The 22,711-nt window shown below is 36.3% G+C and overlaps 1 protein-coding gene across 3 annotated transcripts in view; it reads left to right on the forward strand.

Annotated features, from left to right (window-relative positions):
• Nucleotides 1-22,711, forward strand: part of CNOT6 (CCR4-NOT transcription complex subunit 6) — an 84,404-nt gene that overhangs the window by 57,357 nt on the left and 4,336 nt on the right. For 2 of the 3 annotated variants that reach the window (XM_025293982.3, XM_044948515.2), the window contains 9 exons: nucleotides 680-866; nucleotides 2,772-2,857; nucleotides 14,477-14,581; nucleotides 14,663-14,731; nucleotides 15,984-16,141; nucleotides 16,926-17,080; nucleotides 17,801-17,955; nucleotides 18,847-19,077; nucleotides 20,829-21,031. In XM_025293982.3, coding sequence (XP_025149767.1) covers nucleotides 680-866; nucleotides 2,772-2,857; nucleotides 14,477-14,581; nucleotides 14,663-14,731; nucleotides 15,984-16,141; nucleotides 16,926-17,080; nucleotides 17,801-17,955; nucleotides 18,847-19,077; nucleotides 20,829-21,031 — 1,349 coding nt within the window. The remainder of the gene's footprint in view (nucleotides 1-679; nucleotides 867-2,771; nucleotides 2,858-14,476; nucleotides 14,582-14,662; nucleotides 14,732-15,983; nucleotides 16,142-16,925; nucleotides 17,081-17,800; nucleotides 17,956-18,846; nucleotides 19,078-20,828; nucleotides 21,032-22,711) is intronic. The other variant, XM_006080749.4, reaches the window with a different exon arrangement.

Genomic DNA, 22,711 nt, shown 5'->3' on the forward strand with positions numbered 1-22,711 from the left:
CTCCTTTTGGGTGTTTTTTTCCTCTGGCTCAGGCAGTTTCTCACATGCATCTGCTGATCAGTTGATAACTTGAGGGGGAAAGTAAATCTCTAAACCTCTCTCTTCATCTCTCTCCTCTCTGGTACTCTGCCTTTATAAATTCTAGTCATCCTGGCTTCCCTGGACATATGCTCTGTATCCTGTACTTGGGGGAGATCTGTGTTCCTCCCCTGGAATCCCCTAACTGTGCTGAACTGTTCAAGAAGTAAGCTCAGATAATAGTAGACCTGACTTGTTTGTTTCCCTTCCTTAACGGGTCACTCTCCTGCCTTGATTGGTGTCTGATCTCTGAAATTGGTTGATTCATGTATATTAGACTTATTACTATAAATTACTCATACTTCTTCTTTTCATAGCTGAGGCTAATTAAAGGATAAAGTCTTTCAACTATTGTGCTCTTAAAAATAACAATGCAATCTAAACACTGATATATTTCCTTAAATGAGTTGTGGTTAGTTTGCTAAGTGGAGAGTTTATAACTTAATCCTAGCAGTGAATTGTTCTAGAATCAATAAGGTGTTGACCCCTTTCTCACAATTTTTTGTATGATAAGTTATTACTCAATAAAACATCTAAATGTTACTTAATCCGGAGACCAAATTGTAGAGTTAATTCTTGTCCCATTTTTTTTCTTTTACAGGAAAAGTAAGAAGCTTAAGCTCATCTTTGTGGTCACTAACTCACTTGACAGCTTTGTATCTAAGTGACAATTCCCTGTCCCGCATTCCTTCAGACATTGCCAAGCTTCACAATCTGGTGTATCTGGACCTGTCCTCTAATAAAATCCGAAGTTTACCGGCAGAACTCGGAAACATGGTATCACTCAGGTACACAGATTCAACTCAGTGCATAGTTGTATACCCTTAAAAGAAAATATTATTATATTGTTAGGAAACACCACTTTGTTAGGAAACAACATTGTCAATTTAATGTTATTTGAACAAAATTAAACATGAGGTAAAGTTTTCTGGGAAAATTGAATGTCAGCTAATAAATCATAAGTCACGTAGATCCATTGCCTAACATTTATTTCATTGCTGTTTTGTGTAATATACTTCATATTTGAAACAAAATTTTAAGACAAAGTGGAGCAAACAAATAGAAAGTGCTTGTGTTATTCCATATATGCACGCACTTGTGACACAGTTGAGGTGCTTTTTCTCCACTAAATTCTGGGGCCCCTTATCCTTAATACAGGATCTAGGAAGTCATTGCCAATTAGTGATACCTTTTTGACTGTCTCAGGGCTTCTGTGCATGATAGTAACAAAGATGGGACTTGAAAGAAGCTAGAATTAGTGATTGAATGTGGGGGACTGTAGTGTGGAGTATAGGAGGCAGATAGAATGTGGAGTCATACAGAGTTCAGATTAGAAACTTTGTCGTTTATAAATTGTGTGATTTGGGGCAAGCTTCTTATAACCTTGCTGAGTGTTCCTTTATCTGTGAAGTTGCTGTAATAAGGACCCAGCTGAGATCAGCAATATTTGGGATACTGACTAAAAAGCTATTAGCAACCCTGTTTGGCAAATACTGTATTAGTAAATGGTGATGCCTGTAACCTCTGTTTTCTAAGATAGATGAGATTTACTTAAGTTGAATATAAAGCCAATTTCTAGCTATTATGTTAATCCTAATGGAAAATCTTGTACCATTTCATATTACCTGCCTTTAAAAAAAAAATTACACTGACTTTTTCTGCTGCTTTCTATCATTTCCTGCATAATAAAAAAAGGTATAAGGACCTTGTGAGAGGTGTTTTTTTTTTTTAACCTCTGTTGTTTCCAGACAGCCCTTTGACAATTTCAGGCTTAATGAGTATATACCATGACTTTTAATCCTCTGAACCAAATTTACTCAAAGGACCTCCTTTCCAATATGATAGATGTGGAAATAACAGGTATTCAGAACAAGTTTTTCTTGTTCATTTTATGGCCTCACCAACCTCTGGTTTTACTCAGTAGTAACCAAGCTTCTTTTAAATTCTAAGAACCAAGGATTTCATAAGTAGTTCTCATTCACCTGTAAAAATTGACAAAACTTACTATTATAGGATATTACCAGTATCTTCATATTGGATCTTTCTTTTTTCCTACTGAAGGTGTCTTTCATAGTTAAATTTTCTATGCAAAACAAATCATTAAAATAATCAGTGGTTATTAATATAGCTGCCATTATTTATAAAGTGAAACAGTAAATTTGGAAAAATATTAATCATAAACTTATTATGCAGCTACCATAAAGTATTTTGTTTCGGCATGATATGATCATTTAAATTCTATTTTCACAGTTTACATGTTAGGCGGGGTTTTCATTTCCACTTTCTGGAATGTGTGGGAGGCATCCGTCTGTGCTGGCCCGGGCAGTCTCTGGACTGTGCCAATTCAGAGTGTGTCACCAGCTTGCAGTGAGATACACAGCATGTATCTGTTGAATCTCATGCTCTTAAAAAATGGGCTTATATTTTGTTGGTCTTTTTCTTTCTCACTTTTACAATAATTGATTTCCCCCCCCCCATGTGTTTTATAAATGTATGTCTTTGGCAGTTTGTGATCTTTTTTGTTGTGTCTTTTTTTTTTTTTAACCACATGAGAAGCACTGTACTAGACATTAGCTTATAATACTAAATTTGTATTAAGTATTTATATCTTTATATTCCTAGAAATCATATTGTCGATTTTAGCTGTTAAAGTTAATATATCTTTTGACTTCCTGGAATTTTTACATCTACAGGGAACTCCATTTAAATAACAACCTGTTACGAGTTCTACCTTTTGAGCTGGGAAAACTGTTTCAGTTGCAGACCTTAGGCCTGAAAGGTATGACTTCCCATATTTGTGCTGCTTATGGTTTATCTGTATGTCTTTGAGTCTGAAGAAGGCGTAAGGGAATCTTTGCCGGGATCTGCAGGTTCATTCTTCCCCAGAGTTCATCCGTTTGTTAGATGTAGCCCACTAGTTTTTTCTCTTTTTCACTGATAGATTGTCTGCTAGTCTTTTTATTGTTTTTTCCTCCTAGCCTAGCATTGCTTTTCTTGCCCTTATTTCAGTCACCTCTATGTTTTGGTTATACATTCTTGATATCAGACTTTATTTCATCATGCTGTAAAACAGCTTATTTCTTTTTTTAATGTTCAGGTCTCAAAAAATGGAGATTCTGACAAAGTGCAGAAAACAGTTAGAAAATTTTGATCCATTTGAATCCTCTAATATAAAGACCAGTATTAAAGTATTTTTTAAAAAATCAAAAAAATCAAAAATAAAATTGATTAATAAGGACTTCATTAATATGTTAGAACTTGGGGACATAATTGACGTAGTAAGAAGTATTAAGAAATATTTTTTTAAACCAGCAAGGTTAAAAGTTATATTTTAAGTATACGTTAATGCCTGTAATTTTTTTTTTAATCACATTATGATTCTTCACTAGTCTTGTAGACGTGGCCAGCTTACTCAATAATTGATTCCTAAATAGAGAGCACGGGGAGACTTCCTTCTCCATCAAGTGGCTGTGGCTCTGCCCTTGCACTGCAAGGGGCCTGCATTCGGTCTCTGGTTGGAGAACTAAGATCCCACATGCTGTGTGTTGTGCCGCCCCTTCCACCCCAAAATCACATGGTTAGGTCTTCAAGAATTTTACTTCTTAAAAATAGTTATAGAATGAGGTTTTGTTTATATAAATCCATGTCATATTATAAAATTAATGTTATTGTTCACAAAAGCAATTGGAAGAATATAAATAATACCTTTACAAATATATGTAAAACCATGTTCAACAGACATCACCTTTATAAATGGTTCTTTGGAAAGGTTTTATCTATGTGGTTACACTGGGTGAGGCCTCTTAAAATGGATGTCAGGGAAATGTGAGTTGCAAAAGCCTTTTTCTGTTCTATTTCCCTATGGTAAGTCTGATTTATTCTTATTTTCCTGTTTTTAAATTTGAAAAACAGAAAAAATATAAAATGTAGCCAAGTGTAATCCATATAAGGACTACCAGAATTAGCAATATTTTGTCACTTTTGTGTCTGTTCTTTTAATGTAAAAGAAATAAAACGTTACAGAATGTTAAGGCCCTCTTCTTTGTTCCTCTTCTAGTCTTTTTCTCCTCCCAGGGGCAGCTACTGTTGTATGTCCTTCTGGTTTAAGGTTTTTTTGTAATCTTATAGTATACATATATTTACAAACCTTAGCCTATATTCATTTCTCTAAAGATTTTGCTGCTGTTGTTCAGTCACTAAGTCATGTCCGACTCTTTGCGACCCCATGGACTGCAGCACGCCACGCTTCCCTATCCTTCACTGTCTCCTGGAGTTTGCTCAAACGCATGTCCATTGAGTCTATAATACTATCCAACCATCTCATCGTCTAAAGATTACAAACTTTATTTGAGGTTAGGGTCATTGGTCACAGGTTTTACACTGATTTAATGTATGTAAAAGCCTGTGAAAGTAAATGCTGGGGATGGGTAGAAAAGTCTTTATGGCACCTTCAGTTTTGATTCCTTGGTCTTCCATTTCAGAAAGATCCTTTACCATTTGACATTTGTGCTGTATGTTTCTCTCTTGGAAGTATAGTTTCACTGAGATGTTTGTATAGCTCAGCAATTCTGTTCGACATTGTTACATATCTGTCTATAACAGTAGTCTTTTCACTTAATTTTACCGTTTTAAGACAGATCTCTGTTATTTTCCTGAGCTTTGCAACTTTGTATTGTAATGTTGTGCTAGCTACTAAAAAACAGTTACATTACCCTTTCTCTCTGAAAACTTTCATAATTTCTCATATCACTGTTCATTATTTGAAAGAGAAAATGTATCACCTTGTTCAAAAATCAAGTCTATTTGCTATATCATCCATTCGTACAGAGCCAGAGTATTTCTGCCATGTAATTCAGTTCATAGCATTTTCTTTAAAGTTGTTTGCCTAAGGCTAGCATGTGTCTTTTTTTTTTTAAGTTTTTCCATGTTCTTCAAAATTGTTCTACTGTGAAAGATAGGACTATAACCTTAGATGCACATTCATTTTTTAAAACAAATTTTGGGGTACTTAAAAGATTCACATGAACCTGTAAGAAATAATGCAGAGAACAATTCATATGCCTTTACCAATTTCCCTCCAGTGATAACATCTTTCAAACCTATAGTACAGCTTCACAACCAGGGTATTGGTTGGGAAGCTCCCCTGGAGAAGGGAATGGCTCCCCACTCCAGTATTCTTGCCTGGAGAATTCCATGGACAGAGGAGCCTGGCGGGCTACAGTCCATGGGGTCACCAAGAGTTGGACACGACTGAGCAACTACACACATACGCACAGTCAAGGTACAGAACGGTTCCATCACCAAAGGATCCCTCCTATTGCACTTTAATAGCTACACTTGCTTCTTCTTGCCCCAGTTCACTCCTTAATTTCTTAAAACCACGGAAAAAACTTTCTGTAATTTTGTTATTTCAAAAATAATATGTAGAACTTGCTGGTGGCTCAGTGGTACAGAATCTGCCTGCCAGTGCAGGAGACAACAGGTTCAATACCTGATCTGGGAAGATCCCACATGCCTCAGAGCAGTTAAGCCCATGTGCCACAGCTTTTGAGCCTGTTTTCTAGAGCCTGCAAGCCTCAGCTCCTGAGCACAAGTGCAACAACTGCTGAAGCTCAAGCACCCTAGAGGCACTGCTCTACAACAGGAGAAGCCACCGCAATGAGAAACCCGTGCTCCGCAGCTGGGGAACAGCCCCTGCTTTTTACACCTACAGAAAAGCCCACACAGCAGTGAAGACCCAGTACAGCCATTAAATTAATTAATTAATTAAACTATTTTTTAAAATACTATGTAAATAGAATTATGCTGTGTCTAACCTTTTGAGATTTTTTTTTTTAATTCAGGTTAATTCTTTGGAAAGTCGCCCAGGTTGTTGGGTGTTTGCTTGTTTATATTGATGAGTAATATTCCATAGATATATATCTTCATGGGTTGTTTAACCATCTTACTGGGTTTTTATGGAGGCTCCATTTTGTAGGTCTAGTTGATTAGATCATTGGCTCTTGGTGTTTTGTCCCTTCTGGGGGTGGGACTGAAAGTTCCAACCTTCTAGTCACATAATAGTTCTCTTAGCAATCAGCCCTGTCTTTCAGAGAAATCTAAATACCACCTCATTAACATAAAGCATCTTTATCAATCTCATCACTTAGGAAATTTCAGAAGTTTTAGGATCTATGTACCAGGAATACCAGACAGAAAGTAAATATATATTTCTTATTGTAAATCATACTATCACACAGGGTATTTTATTGTAAATCATACTATCACACAGGTATATATATAGCAAAAGTCTTAAATTTTGATAAAGTCCAGTTTATCAGTATTTTTGTTTCTGGAGCTTACTTTTGGTGTCAAGTCTAAGAACTCTTTAAAATAGCTCTACATGCCCAGTTGCTCTAGCACCATTTGTTGAAAAATTTATCCTCCATTAAATTGCTTTTGCACTGTTTTCATAAATCAGTTGAACATATCTATGTGGATTCTCTTCTTTTCATCAGTCCCTGTGTCTGGCCTTCTGCCAATATCACATAGGTTTTGGAACTTGAAATAGAGTAATAAGTCTTAATAGATAGATTGATTCTTCCTCTGTAGTCTTCTTAAAAATGATTTTAGCTATTCTAGTTCTTTGGCCTTTCCATATACATTTTAGAATAATTTTGTCTGTGGTTATAAAAAAATATTGCTGGGATTTTGATAACTTGTATCAAATTGGGGAGAACTGACATCTTTACTATGTAGTGTCTTCCAATCAAGGAATGTGCTATATCTTTCCATATATTTAGATCTTCTTTGATCTTTTTCATCAGTGTTGTATAGTTTTTGGTATATAAGTCCTGTAAATATTTTGTTAGACTTAATACTTGTCTTTTTGTTTGAGTGAATATAAATCATAATGTATTTAAATTTTGCTGTCTTTGTGTTCATTCCAATATTTGTGTGGTTGTTAAGTGGCTTCAGTTGTGTCTGACTCTTTATGACCCTATGGACTGTGGCCCAGCAGGTTCCTCTGTCCATGGGATTCTCCAGACGAGAATGCTGGAGTGGGTTGTTGCAGTGCCCTCCTCATGTTCATTCCCTGTATATAGAAATATAATGGATTTTTAAAGTTTTATTTTATATCCTTCTACATCATAGAACCCTATTTTAGTTTTAGGGGTTGGTTTTTCTTTTTTTTTTTAATAGGTTATTTGGTAATTACAAAATTTTTTTCTATGTAGAAAATTAGTTACTTGCAAACAGGAACAAGTTTATTTTATTTTTTCTAATATGTATGCTTTCCCCCCCTTTCTCTTGCCTTATGGCACTGACTAGAACTTCCAGCGCTATGTTGAGTAAAAGCTGTGAAAGCAGATATCTCTCCTTTTACTTGATCTTAGAAAGTATTGTTTTCATTTATGAGTATAATGTTAGCAGTAGGTATTTTGTAGATTCTCTTTATCAATTTGAGGAAATTTCCTTCTGTCCTTTTTCTGAGCATTTAAAATCATGAATGGGTATTAAATTTTGTCAAATATTTGTTTTATATCAGTTGATATGATGTAAAATGTAATTTTTCTTTAGCTTGGTAACTAATTTTTGAATATTGAACCATGCTTGCATTCCTGGAATAAAATCTGCTTGATCATGATGAATAGTTTATTTATTGCCCATGTGTGTATCCTAATATTTTCATAAGGATTTTTGACTCTCTATTCATGAGAGATGTTTGTATTTTTGTTTTTTGTTTGCTTTATACTCACCTTGCCTGGTTTTGGTATCAAGGTGATATTCAGTTCAGTTCAGTTGCTCAATTGTTGTGTCCAACACTTTGTGACCCCATGGACTGCAGCACACCAGGCTTCCTGGTCCATTACCAACTCCCAGAACTTGCTCAAACTCACGCCCATTGAATCAGTGATGGCATCCAACCATCTCATCCTCTGTCGTCCCCTTCTCTTCCTGCCTTCAGTCTTTCCCAGCATCAGGGTCTTTTCCAATGAGTCAGTTCTTGGTATCAGGTGGGCAAAGTATTGGAGCTTCAGCTTCGCATCAGTCCTGATGAATATTCAGGACTGATTTCCTTTAGGATTGACTAGTTAGATCTCCTTGCAGTCCAGGGGACTCTCAAGAGTCTTCTCTAACACTACAGTTCAAAAGCATCAATTCTTTGGCACTCAGCTTTCTTTATGGTCCAACTCTCACATTCATACATGACTACTGGAAAAACCATAGCTTTGACTGGATGGACCTTTGTTGGCAAAGCAATGTTTTTGCTTTTTAATATGCTGTCTAGGTTGGTCATTAACTTTTTTTCCAAGAAGCAGGCATCTTTTAATTTCATGGCTGCAGTCACCATCTGCAGTGATTTTGGAGCCCAAGAAAATAAAGTCTGTCACTGTTTCCATTGTGGCCCCATCTGTTTGCCATGAAATGATGGGACTGGATGCCATGATCTTAGTTTTATGAGTGTTGAGTGGTAAGCCAGATTTTTCAGTCTCTTCTTTCACTTTCATCAAGAGGCTCTTTATTTAGTTCCTCTTTGCTTTCTGTCATAAGGATGGTGTCATTGGCATATCTGAAGTTATTGATATTTCTCTCGGCAGTCTTTATTCTAGCTTGTGCTTCATCCAGTCCAGCGTTTCACATGATGTAATCTGCATATTAGTTAAATAAACAGGGTGAAAATACTCAGTCTTGACATACTAAAATTACACTTGGAGACATTAATACCCCTCTCTCAAAAATTGATAGAACCAGACAAAAGTCCACAAATGCCATCAGTCCAAGAGGTATTAGACAGATATACTGGATATAACTGATATTTATAGACCACCTACCCAATAATAGCAGAATACAACTCCTGTTCAGTGCCCAAGGGACAAAAAGGTTCATGCCTGGGCCATAAAACCAAACATCCACAAATTTAAAAGAAAGGACAATAGGAAAATGTAAAATTACACTTGAAAGGACAATAGAGAAATCTAAAATTACACTTGGAGATATCAATACCCCTCTCTCAAAAACATTTTGAGTTTTGTTACTTAATGAGTACACATTCAGAATTGCCAGTTCTTCTTGAGGATTGGCCCTTTGTCATTACACAAGACCACTCATGCTGTGGTAATTTTCTCTGAAATTTACTGTATTTGATATTGGTATAATCACTTCGGCTTTTATTTGATTAATATTTGCATGATTTTTTTCCCCCATCCTTTTCCTTTCAACCTGCTTAGACTGGTATATTTGAAGTGAGTTTCTTGTTTATAGCATATAGTTGGGTCATGTTTTTAAATCCATTCTGCCAATCTCTATCTTTTAATTGGTATATTTAGACCATTTACACTCACTGTAATTATTGATTTATTGGGGCTACAGCTGCCTCTTCATTTTTTGTTTTCTATTTTTTCTCCTTGCTTGGTTTTTTGTTTTCTTTTTCTTGCTTTTCTATGGTTATTTGAGCATCTTTTTATATTACCATTTTAATTTGTCTAAGTACATTTGAATGATCTATTTGTATATCTTTAGTAGTTGCTCTTTATTTCTTTGGTGTTTAGCTGGAATAAAGATGCTGCTATCTATGAGTTTTGTTTTGTTAGGTTGCCGTTTCCTGGTCCTTCCGCTTTTGTTGGATTTTTTTTTTCCCTTGTTCCCATTTATATGTTCAAGTTGCTGGCTTTTTCAGTTCTGTATCTGGCGTATGTTAGGCAAATAGTGAATTCAAGGAGTTCTCTACTGTGTTCCTCAGGCCTTGATCATTCTGCCTTCTTACCCACATTTCATTCAGTCTTATGTTTCTTTACAGAGGCTTTAGTTGTTTTTGGTGGGAAGAATAGGGAAAAGTATGTTTACTTCATCTCTTCAGAAGTAGCTTCTCTCACTCACTTTTCTTCCTTAGTTTTGAGGGCTCAACATCATGTTTTAATTGCAGAATTGTGTTGTACTTTTTAAGTTTACCCTATGTATATTATTTTTCCAGGCAATGAAAAGCCAGATTAATTATAAATTTAAAGGAATTTCAAAAAAGTGCACGTATGTTGTGGAAAATATACCATTTGACTTCATCCATTTATTGTTATTCAGCCACTCATTGATGTCTGATCTTTTGCAACCCCATGGACTGCAGCACACCATGCTTCCCTGTCCTTTACCATTTCCCAGAGTTCGCTCAAACTCATGTCCATTGAGTCAGTGATGCTATCCCACTATCTTGTCCTCTGTTGTCCCCTTCTCCTCCTGCCTTCACTCTTTCCCAGCATCAGGGTCTTCTCCAGTGAACTGGCTCTCTGCATCAGGTGGCCAAAGAAATGGAGCATCAGCTTCAGCATCAGTCCTTTCAATGAATATTCATGGTTGATTACCTTTAGGATTGACTAGTTTGATCTCCTTGCTGTCCAAGGGATTCTCAAGAGTCCTCTCCAGCACCACAGTTTGAAAGCATCAATTCTTTGGTGCTCAGCCTTCTTTATGGTCCAACTCTCACATCCATACATGACTACTTGAAAAACCATAGCTTTGACTAGTCGGACCTTTGTTGGCAAAGTAATGTCTCTGGTTTTTAATGGGCTGTCTAGGTTTGTCATAGGTTTCAAACCTTCCAAGAATCAAGCGTCTTTAAATTTCATGGCTGCAGTCACTGTCTGCAGTGATTTTGGGGCCCAGAGAAAGAAAGTTTGTCAACGTTTCCATTGTTTCCCCATCTATTTGCCATAAGATGATGGGACTGGATGCCATGATCTTAGCTTTTCTGAATGTTGAGTTGTAAGCCAGCTTTTTCACTCTCCCCTTTCACCTTCGTCAAGAGGCTCTTTAGTTCCTCTTCCCTTTCTGCCATAAGGGTAGTGTTATGCATATCTGAGGTTATTGGTATTTCTCCTGGCAATCTTGATTCCAGCTTGTGCTACATCCAGCCCAACATTTTGCATGATGTACTCTGCATATAAATTAAATAAGCAGAGTGACAGTATACAGCCTTGACATACTCTTTCCCAGTTTGAAACCAGTTCATTGTTCCATGTCTGGTTCTGATTGTTGCTTCTTGACCTGCATACAGGTTTCACAGGAGACTGGTGAGGTGGTCTGGTATTCACAACTCTTTCAGAATTTTCCACAGTTTGTGTGACCCACATAGCTAAAGGCTTTAGTGTAGTCAGTGAAGCAGAAGTAGATGTTTTTCTGCAATTCTCTTGCTTTTTCTGTGATCCAGTGGATGTTGGCAATGTGATCTCTGGTTCCCCTGTCTTTTCTAATCCAGCTTATACATGTCGAAATTCTTATTTCACGTACTGTTGAAACCTAGCTTGGAGGATTTTGAGAATAACCTTGCTAGCATGTGAAATGAGTGCAATTGTGCTGTGGTTGGAACATTCTTTGGCATTGCCCTTCTTTGGGATTTGAATGAAAACTAACCTTTTCCAGTCCTGTGGCCACTGCTGAGTCTTCCAACTCTGCTGGCATATTAAGTGAAGCACTTAAATAGCATCATCTTTTAAGATTTGAAATAGCTCAGCTGGAATACCATCACTTCCACTAGCTTTGTTCATAGTGATGCTTCCTAAGGCCCACTTGACTTCACACTCCAGGATGTCTGTCTCCAGGTGACTGATCACACCATTGTGCTTATCTGGGTCATTAAGATCTTTTTGTATAGTTCTTCTGTGTATTCTTGCCACCTCATCTTAATATCTTAGAAAGTCAGATCCCTGTCCTTCACCATCTCCTGTATTTTGCTCAGATTTATGTCTGTTGTGTCGATATCATCCAACCACGTCATCCTCTGTCACCCCCTTCTCCTCTTGCCCTGGATCTTTCCCAGTGTCAGAATGTTTTCCAGTGAGTCAGCTCTTCACTACAGGTGGCCAAAGTATTGGAGCTTCAGCATCAGTCCTTTCAATGAATATTCAGGGTTGGAGTTGATTTCTTTAGGATTGACTGATTTGATCTCCTTGCAATCCAAGAGACTCTCAAGAGTCTTCTCCAGCGCCACAGTTTGAAAGCATCAATTCTTCAGTACTCTGCCTTCTTGATGATCCAACTCTCTCATCCATACGTGACTCCTAGAGAAACAATAGCTTTGACTATAGGGACCTTTGTTGGCAAAGTGATGTCTCTGCTTTTTAATATGCTGTCCAGGTTTGTCATAGCTTTCCTTTCATTGAGTAAGTGTCTTTAAGTTTCACGACTGCAGTCACTGTCTTCAGTGATTTTTAGAGCCCACGAAAATAAAATCTGTCACTGTTTCCACTTTTCCCCCTTCTGTTTGCCATGAAGTGCTCGGACCTAATGCCATGGTCTTAGTTTTTGAATGTTGAGTTTTAAGCCAGCCTTTTCACTCTAGTCTTTCACCCTCATCAAGCATCTCTTTAGTTCCTCTTGCTTTCTACTATTAGAGTGGTAACATCTGCAAATCTGAGGTTGTTGATGTTTCTCCTGGCAATCTTGATTTTAGTTTGTGATTCATCCAGCCTGGCATTTCACATGGTGTATTCTGTATATAAGTTAAATAAGTAGGGTGACAGTATTTAGCTTTGACCACGTCCTTTCTCAATTTTGAACCAGTCCATTGTTCCATGTCTGGTTCTGTTACTTCTTGTTGACCTACATGTAGGTTTCTCAGGAGATAGCTAAGGTGGTCTGGTATTCCCATCTCTTTCAGAATTTTCTAGTTTGTTGTGAGCCAGGCTCTAGCATAGTCAATGAAGCAAAAGTAGGTATTTTTTCTGGAATTCTCTTGCTTTCTCTGTGATCCATTGGATGTTGGCAATTTGTTCTCTGGTTCCTCTGCCTTTCCTTTTTTATATCCAGCTTTTACATCTGGAAGTTCTTGTTTAACGTACTGCTGAAACCTAGCTTGAAGGATTTTGAGCATAACCTTGCTATCATGTGGTATGAGTGCAGTTGTACAGTAATGGGAACTTTCTTTGGCATTGCCTTTCTTTTGATTTGGAATAAAAATAGACCTTTTCCAGTCCTGTGGCCACTACTGAGTTTTCTGTATTTGCTGACATAGTGAGTTCAGCACTTTCTCAGCATCATCTTTTAGGATTTTAATTAGCTCAGCTGGAATTCTGTAACCTCAGTGATTGCCTTTAAATATTTTTTACGCTAGAAAGTAGTAAAAAAGACAGTGTTAAGTGTAATCTGGTTAGAATAGGATGCTTACCTTGTACTGAGAAATTTTTAGTTGACTTCATTTTCTCAACACACCCATAGGGTCCTGGTAACTTTCAAGTTATAGCTACTTGTTTCATAGGATTGTGACTAAATGAAAATTTCAGGACTCTGGTATCTGTAAAGAACTGTACACATATGTTGTAACTTGTTTTCCTGTAATTAATACTTTGCATTTATAGGAGCACATTTTTACCTTTACAGTTATTAAAGTTGTAGAGATCTTAAAAGCCAACTAATTTAGCTGTTCTTCCCACCCATGTAATCTGGCTTTTTATGAAGGATATTCCACTATCTCACAGGTGAGCTGGCTTTCTATTAGATCCTGTCCCTTGTCCTCATTCTGCTTTTTGTGTCTGTTCTTTCACAAGAGAAAAGAATAAATGCAGATTGCTTTTTTTCTCTGTTTGGTGATGATTCTTAAATTCCATACTTAAAAAAAATTTCAAATTAAAATGTCTTATTATTTTAACTGTCTTCAGTCTATAGAATTTACTAGTCTTTCTTAAAATGGAACATGGATAAGAACTTTGGTTTTAAACAGTGTACTGTGTTGTTCCTTCTCATATGTAAGAAACCCTTCTGAGAGATTTCAGACTCTTAACAGTACATGTAAACCATTGCATTTGCTTTCATTTTTGGCACTTATGAAACAGTGATTGAATTTGCTGTTGGAATACTGCTCTGGGGTTTTCCCCCTTCATTAGTGAGTTAATCTTAAACCAAATCTGTCTCATTTTGCTATTTCATTCTTTAGAATTTTGAAAAATCTAAGTGCTAGACTGCATTTCTCAGTAGGATATTTCCTTATTAACTCTGTAGCATTCTTAAATTATGATTCTCAGGTTGATTATATTGGCTCTCACCTTTCCTTCTCCTAGTCCTTCTTCCCACTCTTCCCCAATCCCGTTTTGCTTGCTTTTGATCATTATGAAAGTGTTGAAGAGGCAGGGTCAAATGCAGAGCACTATTAGATATCTTCTAGATTGACATCAGTCCATTAGTAATCATTTTTGGATACTTCTATGTAATGTGGTATGAATTATTTTTACTCTTCACATAAAAAACTGAAAAAAATATTTTTTCTAGTTTGATATATTGAGTTAATATATATATATTTATATATGTGGTTAATATATACAATTACATAGTTAATACACAAATGATCTGATAGTTTTGGTATATTTTTAAGTTTTGAAATATTTTAATATTTGTCTTTGTTTCATTTTACCTATTTTAAAAATATTTCCAGGAAATCCACTTACCCAGGACATATTGAACCTCTATCTGGAGCCAGATGGAACAAGAAGGCTACTGAACTATTTGCTTGATAATTTGGCAGGTACTGCAAAAAGAAGTAAGTGGTCATTTGATTAAACCGTTTTTTTAGAAAGACGTCTAAGAATATTGTTTAATTTTGTGTTTTATGTTCAACTAGTTTCAACAGAACAGCCACCTCCAAGATCTTGGATTATGTTACAAGAACCAGACAGAACACGGCCAACTGGTTGGTAACCTGATTTTTTTTTTTAATCTTATTTTTACTTTGTCTTTATAAACCTAATAGTATTGTTGGTATGCTTTAGATTATGGGCAGTATTACAGTAGAACGCTTAAGGTTGATTTGATTTGAAGATAATAATAATAATAAAGGCTTGTGTGAGTGAAGTGGAAGTCGCTCAGTCGTGTCTGACTCTGTTCTCCTGGACTGTTGCCTGCCAGGCTCCTCTGTCCATGGGGATTCTCCAGGCCAGAATGCTGGAGTGGGTGGCTGTTCCCTCCTCCAGGGGATCTTCCCAATCCAAGGATCGAACCCAAGTCTCCCACATTGCAGGCAGAATCTTTACTGTCTGAGCCACTAGGGAAACCCTGGTGTAACTGGCCTTTATATAATCATTGTCGAGGAAAGTTTGGTATAAGGCAGTACTTCTCAGCCAGGGGCGGTTTTATCCCCCAGAAGACATTCAGCAGCATCTGGAGATATTTTTTCATTGTCAACAAGTGGTAGATGTGCTCTTGGCATCTTGTGGCTAGAGATCAGAGATGCGGCTGTGCATAGCACAGCCCTCAACAACAAAGAATTACCTACTCATGATGTCCATGGTGTTGCTTTTGAGAAACTCTGCTCTAAAGTATTGATCAAATTCAGTTATAATAAACACACCCAAATCTTTCTATATTGTAATTTCCCAAATTCTACAGTATTCCAGATGTATGATAATACAAAATTATAAGATAGCGAAAACACCTACTTGAGAGAGAAATCAGGCTAATGACCTCTAATCTTTTAAAATTGTATGAAAATAGTTTGGGCACTTCTGTCAGGGGTGCAATGGTGTTCTTCTTTCATGTGAATTAATAGTTGCTTTGTAGAAGAAAAGCAGAGATGACTGTTAAGAAAAAACTTATGTTTTCTTAGATAAATGTCAGAGTACATTCTACATTAATAATTGATGAATTGGTGGAGGGAGCATAGAAATGAGGAGTCTTGGTCTTAGAAGCTGAAGGACTCAAGATCTTAGTCTGTTTCCTTTTGAACCTTCTGTCTGTACTTGTGTAGTGGGAAACACAATTGTTATTTATATTTGTTCATATATCTGTTCTTCCTTTATTATCTGACTTATGCCATGTCTGGCATATGGTAGCTTTTCTGTGAATATATTATTGAATGAATAAAATCAAACTTAGTTTTAAGTGAAACAAAATTAATTTTTTTTTTCTGCCACGTGCATGAATAAGTAAAGTTATCTTTCCTACAGCCTTATTTTCTGTCATGTGCTATAATGTTCTTTGTGATAAATATGCGACCCGGCAGTTATATGGCTACTGTCCATCATGGGCACTAAATTGGGACTACAGGAAAAAGGCCATTATTCAAGAAATCTTGAGTTGCAATGCTGATATCATAAGTCTTCAGGTAAGTCATCAGAAGAATACTTGTTTAAATTGCAGAAATGCCCCTTGATCAAGCAACGAATAGCTTGAGTATGTATTACATTAACACAGTTGAAGTCCTGGCTTTAGCGGTTCTTAAAATACGGACTTTTCCTGTATTGACTGAATTCCGGGAACATTTACTGCATCCTGTGCTTTTAGTACTGTGCTGCCAAGTTAAGCAAATGGGTTAAGCTGGTGTTTGCTATTACAGCTAAATGTTTACCTGCTCCTCCCTTATGTCCCTCCACACTATTTTTAATTGAGTGGCAATGTTCTGAAACTGTGGCACTGTCAAGGTATAATTTTGTTTTACTACCAGTGGTAATTGAATAATTAGGGCCAAGTGGAAAGAACATTGAATCTGGTAGATAGTAACTGGGTTCTCAGTCCAACCCTCATAATAACACATGACCTTCGGCAAGTGACTTTCTCCTTGTGGTCTGAAACTTGATCTGTGGAGTTCCTTCTACTGCTCTGATTTTTGTTTACCCCAGTTTTAAAATATAAGGAAATACATATGCATAGGGGTATATGGCTTTCCATTCTTTACTCCTAAACAGCAAAAAGGTACTTTATCAACTGGTACCTGTAAAATGACAAGTAGGTGTTATGATTGATTTCAGATAAATTACATTGAAAAGATGTAATTCTTCATTCTTCAGATCAGTCCTTTGAATTTATTTTAAGGTCTCAAACTACATATAAAGATAGTGCATATGACTGGTTTTTGTCTTATGAAATAACTGCTGTTTACAATTTTTCAGGAAGTTGAAACAGAACAGTATTACAGTTTTTTTCTGGTAGAACTGAAAGAACGTGGCTACAATGGATTCTTTAGTCCTAAATCTAGAGCTAGGACAATGTCAGAACAAGAAAGAAAACATGTTGATGGCTGTGCAATATTCTTTAAAACAGAAAAGTAAGTCATCTTCTTTCTTTCTTCTTTTTTTTGGGGGGGGATCCATGCCATGTGGGGATCTTAGTTCCTTGAGCAGTGATTGAACCTGTTCCCCTGCAGTGGAAGTCAGAGTCCTAACTACTGGACCACCAGGGAATTCCCCAGTCATCTTACTCTTAAAATATTCTCTGTATTTGCAGGATGAGGGTCAAGGGAATGGAAATTAGTTGGCAACTAAGAGAATGAGGCACCATATTATTTCTCAAGAAAACAGTACTATGATTTAAAGGGTTTTGTTTTGATTCATCAGAAAAAATGTTTTTGGAAGACATGTTGAAAGTTCTGCTGTTTTTTCAGGTGTCTTCTAGGGTTTAACTCCAGTTGTTAATTGAAACACTTTGTGATTGCATTCCCTCTGGGATGGTAGAGAGATTCTTAAGCCCATACTTTGGAAGAAAATTATTTCAAAATTGTAAGATGAAATATTCCAACATGAAACCTAAATAGAAAATGACTGCATTATCTTAAGTTGTAAAAGTTTTTCAAGATGTTATTTGTATCTGTGGCAGACTGAGAGCAACTGAAATGGACATGGGAAGCTTAGTGCTAAGTGTGGAGGATTTTCTGTAATGTAATTTACATGTCATCATATCTGTTAAGGAAGTTGGGGGGAAATTGCATTTACCACAAAACGAATGTCTTGGTATTCCCAATTTTATATTTGTGTATGTTTTGTTTTAGATTTACTTTGGTTCAGAAACACACTGTTGAATTTAATCAACTAGCCATGGCAAATTCAGAAGGGTCTGAAGCCATGCTGAACAGAGTCATGACAAAAGATAACATAGGAGTTGCCGTACTGCTAGAGCTTCGAAAGGAATTGATTGAAATATCATGTGAGTGACCTTTCCACTTCCTGTAAAATTTGGCCTCCAAAATGGAATAAAAGACAGAAAATGTTTCATATTAATACTCTTGTGTAATGCCTGAAGAAATGCAGAATTTAAATCTTTTCTAAAATCTCATATCCATTTTTCTCTACCACAAAGCTCAAGAAGAGGAAGCATTGCCTAGAAAAGTATTTCAAATCTTAAAAGGCATAAAACAAGGTTTTTTCTGCTCGAGAATTTTTCACATAAAATGCTGAAGTAAATATTAGTTAAAATAACTGCTCAGAGAGAAGAATTCTGTACACTTAATACAATTTCTTGGCAACAGGGATATTTCTGTGTTGACTTCTCTTCCTGACCTGCTTTTAGTCATTATTTTAAAGGTCTTAAGTCTTGGAGAAATGGACCACTTATTTCAAATTAAATGTATATTTAGAGAGCGATCATCATGCTAAGAACTGAGACTTCCGTCACTTGAGGAGCAGTTGGAAATGGGGATATTTAATCTGAGGGACAGAAAAGATGAAAGATGGAACTTAGTGACTGTTTTAAATGTTTTTTAAGAAAAGATGTCTGTTTAATTTTGTGATGCTCAGTTTAGGATATCTAGAAGATCAGAAGTTTTAAGGAGCTGGAACTATTTAAAAACCAAGCTATCCCAAATAGAATGGGCTCTCTTTGTTCAAAGAGTGAATACCCTGTGCTGGAAGTACTCATCCCAGAGGCCAGATGTCTGTTTCTCAGGTTTGTTACAGAGGGTAGATCAGTTTTCAGATGGGAGATTTTCAACCAGATTTTAGCGTTCTTTTTTTTATTCCCAGGACTCTGAGATATTACTTGCTTTCAGACCATGTGAGAATATATGGGCTTTGTTTCTTTTCTTTTTATCTAATATAGCTGGAAAGCCACATCTTGGAACAGAAAAACAGCTTATTCTTGTGGCTAATGCTCATATGCATTGGGACCCTGAATACTCTGATGTGAAGTTGGTTCAAACGATGATGTTCCTCTCAGAAGTGAAGAATATTATTGATAAAGCCTCGAGAAGTCTCCAGTCCAGTGTATTAGGAGAATTTGGAACTATTCCACTAGTGTTATGTGCAGATCTTAATTCTTTGCCGGACTCTGGTAAACAAAACAAGACTATTTTACATAGAACACTTGCTGACTTAAAATGCTTTTGTAATGTGTTGTTTCTGATAATTCCAAATCTAGTCAAAATGAAAATTCAGTTTATAGTGGCCGCTATCAATCAGGTTAAAAAAATTTTTTTTATGTGGAGTAGGGAGACCATTTTGAAAATGAAATGGTATTATTACCACTTCATTATAAAATGAAATAGTAAATGGTAATGGTATTATCCTCTGGTACCTCCAGAGGAAGGATATTAATCATCTTCAGAAAACACATGGGCATATTTTATTATCCCCATGTTATATGTATTGCAGACTCTGAAAAGGTTATTAAGACAGACTCTGGGATTCCAGCATGTGGTAATATAATCCAGTTTAAATTTGACCATATATCATACAATCTCAAATTTTGGTAGACGTGATTAGAAACATTGTGCATCTCAGGTGGAATTTGAGATTTTTCTATTTACAGAGGTCAGACAGTGGTTTTAACAAAAAAAGATCAAGAATGTTGATATTTAGTCACAGAGTGGAAGAATACAGAAAGCCTTATTCTTAAACTTTTCCATAGATAATACAGTGAGTAACAACCATACTTTCTTGGATACTCAAGAGAACTTTTCCTTGAACTTACTTGCATGCATGAATGCATGCATTCACACACATATGCACTTGGAGTAGTTAAATTCAGTGGCATATTGCTGCTATCACAATAGATGAAAGAAAAGATAATGAAATAAAATTTATATTAAAATCTGATTTCGGGGAAATAAAGGTGCCTAAGATCCATAATTCTTTAGTCCGTCTCATCAAAGCCATCTGGGGATTACTGGAAAGTTCTTTATTTGCTTTTCATCCTCTTTAGCTACAAAATATGTGAGGGGCAAAAAGAGACTCTTGTCACATGATACAGATCTTAAGACTCATTTCTATGTTGCATGGTAATAACAAAACACATGGGAAAATGTCTAGTTTTGCTAAGTGATTAAATGAAAGTTAAATATTTGCAGAGCCCACCTTATGCCTCTGTGTGTGCTAAGTTACTTCTGTCATTCTGACTCTGCGATCCCATGGACTGTATCTGTCCAGGCTCCTCTGTCCATGGGATTCTCCAGGCAAGAATACTGGAGTGGGTTGCCACACACTCCTCCAAGGCATCTTCCCAACCCAGGGATTGAACTCAGGTCTCCTGCAATGCAGGTGGATTTTTTACCATCTGAGCCACCAGGGAAGCCCCACCTTATGCTTAGCACACTGGAAAAATAGTGTCCAGAGATGGTGAGATGGCTCTGTCATTCTTTCATAATTCATGTATTCATAAGCACAATGAAGCCTAATCTTGGTATTTCATACTAACCCTGAGCAGAAGCCTACATACCAAGATGCTGATTGTGGTGGTAATTTAAAAAAAAAAAAATAGGAATAACATGAATTTTTTTTAAGAAATAGGAAACTGGTTTAACAAATACTATTTGTCAGCCCTGTTGTATTACACAATTATTAAAAAAAATAATTGAGATGATGTAAGTTCATATGGTACAGTAAAGTGTAAAATATTCACTATGATTAAAACCATGGAAAAATGTGTTTATACAAGTTTTGGCAAAGGTGGAAAATAGTGAAACATTTTAAAAAGTGAGAATATGTGTGATTTAAAACTTTACTATTGAATTATCTGTTTAGTTATGTATTGCACATCGTATATTATACTTAACAATGCAGAAAGTACATTTATATTCTTTATAGGTGTTGTAGAATATTTGAGCACTGGTGGAGTAGAAACAAATCATAAAGACTTTAAGGAACTGAGATACAATGAAAGTCTTACAAACTTCAGCTGTAATGGGAAAAATGGGACAACCAATGGAAGGATCACTCATGGCTTCAAGTTAAAGAGTGCCTATGAGAGTGGCCTGATGCCTTACACCAATTACACATTTGATTTTAAGGTGAGTTTTGAGATGAATAAACATTTAAAACTCCATTTTTTTTTTTTAAGAGCATTTTTTAATTTTGTGATGGCTTTAAATGTTAACACTCAGAATGGAATTAAGCCATCTCGAATTAGCTGACAGCAGTATTCTTACGTAGAATTCCGTGTGATTAGAATTCCACCCCTACTTTATAGATATTATTAGAATCATTTCCAGGGTTAGAAATCAGATGAAATAATGATATTAAATCCTGAGTTACCTGTCATCTCTTTAGGACTTTTTTTTTTAAATGGGCTCATTACTAACAGCTGGATATGCAGGACCATTGTATTTTATTTGATGTTAGTTTGATGTTCCATTTCTTTTATTTCAGTTTAACTGAAACAGTACTATTTGAGAACCAAAATATAGTTTACTATTAGCTGTTGTAAATTTTCTAATACACATATTGTTTATATGCCTTCTTATACAATTAATGTATTATTACAATATGGGGTTTTTTTCCTTAGTAATTCTCCTCATTTTTATGATCTGTGGTTGTTTAGGACTTGTGTTCAACTGTCCTTTTTTGCCATCTTTTGCATTTTTGCTCTCTTAAATCCTAGTTTTCCATTTCTAACCTAATAATCATTTATTATAATCAAAATAATAATCAAAAATAATCATTCAAAAAAAATAATCATTCAGGTTAGATTGTCTAGTGGAATAGTGTAAATACTTGTGTTAACTGTTGCTTAATTTTAGAGGGGAGGGTTATTTAGACTCCTTTGAGAAACTGTTGAAAACTAAAAAAATGTTTTATTTGACTTTTGAGGATCTACAGAACTGTAGATAATGATTTAACACTGGGAGGAGATGAGTATGTATAGTTAAAGAGAGACTAGAGTAGACTGGGCAAAACTAACATGTAAATGATGTTAGTAACCAAAGAGGTGGAAAACCATGACAGTATAAGGAACTTAAATGCCAAGGAAAGAAAGCCTTTCTAGGGAAAGAGGAGTGAGTGTTAAGCTTCAGAAAGATTTGCTCAGAGTCGTCTGTAGAGATGGTCAGAGAAACTAGACTACAATGAGTTGAAGAGTAACTGAGCAATGAGAGAGAAAACCAGCTACAGATTTTCGTTTCAAGGAGGTTGATGGCAGAAGAGGGGAGGATGATAACCAAAAGGTGGGCGAGATTAGAGGTGTTTCCCTTCTGACTGCTGTTACTGGTAGAAAGTTGGGAAGAATTTAGAATGTGCTTAAATACTTTGGCCAAGAGCATGTAAAGCACAGACTGTTACAGTTACTGGACAGAGAGGAGCAAACTAAGAGTATCCTAGCTGTGTGCCGGATGCTGTGCCTGAGTGCTGTTGAAGGTGTGAAAGGCAGAGATGTGCTTGGCCTTTGTGACATCATGGTCTGGTGGGAATGTAGATCTCAGCCACACAAATGAGTATATAGTTGCACTTTAGGGTATGCATTAGCAAGGGAAAAAATCAGGTGGTAGCTTTAAGTGGATGAGGGTAGGATTCCAGAAGGCCTTGCGAAAGTAATTAAACTTGGCACTTGAAGGTTAAGAACGACTTAGCCAGGTGACAAGTAGAAGAAAGTGTTCCAGACATGTGCGGAGGACCTGGAGGAGGATGGAGCTTATCACCTACAGGAATTGTACCTCAGTTCACACCCTGCTTCCCCAAAAAGGGCTAGTGTGGCA

This window comes from Bubalus bubalis, chromosome 9, assembly GCF_019923935.1.
Source record: "Bubalus bubalis isolate 160015118507 breed Murrah chromosome 9, NDDB_SH_1, whole genome shotgun sequence".
Lineage (NCBI taxonomy): Eukaryota > Metazoa > Chordata > Mammalia > Artiodactyla > Bovidae > Bubalus > Bubalus bubalis.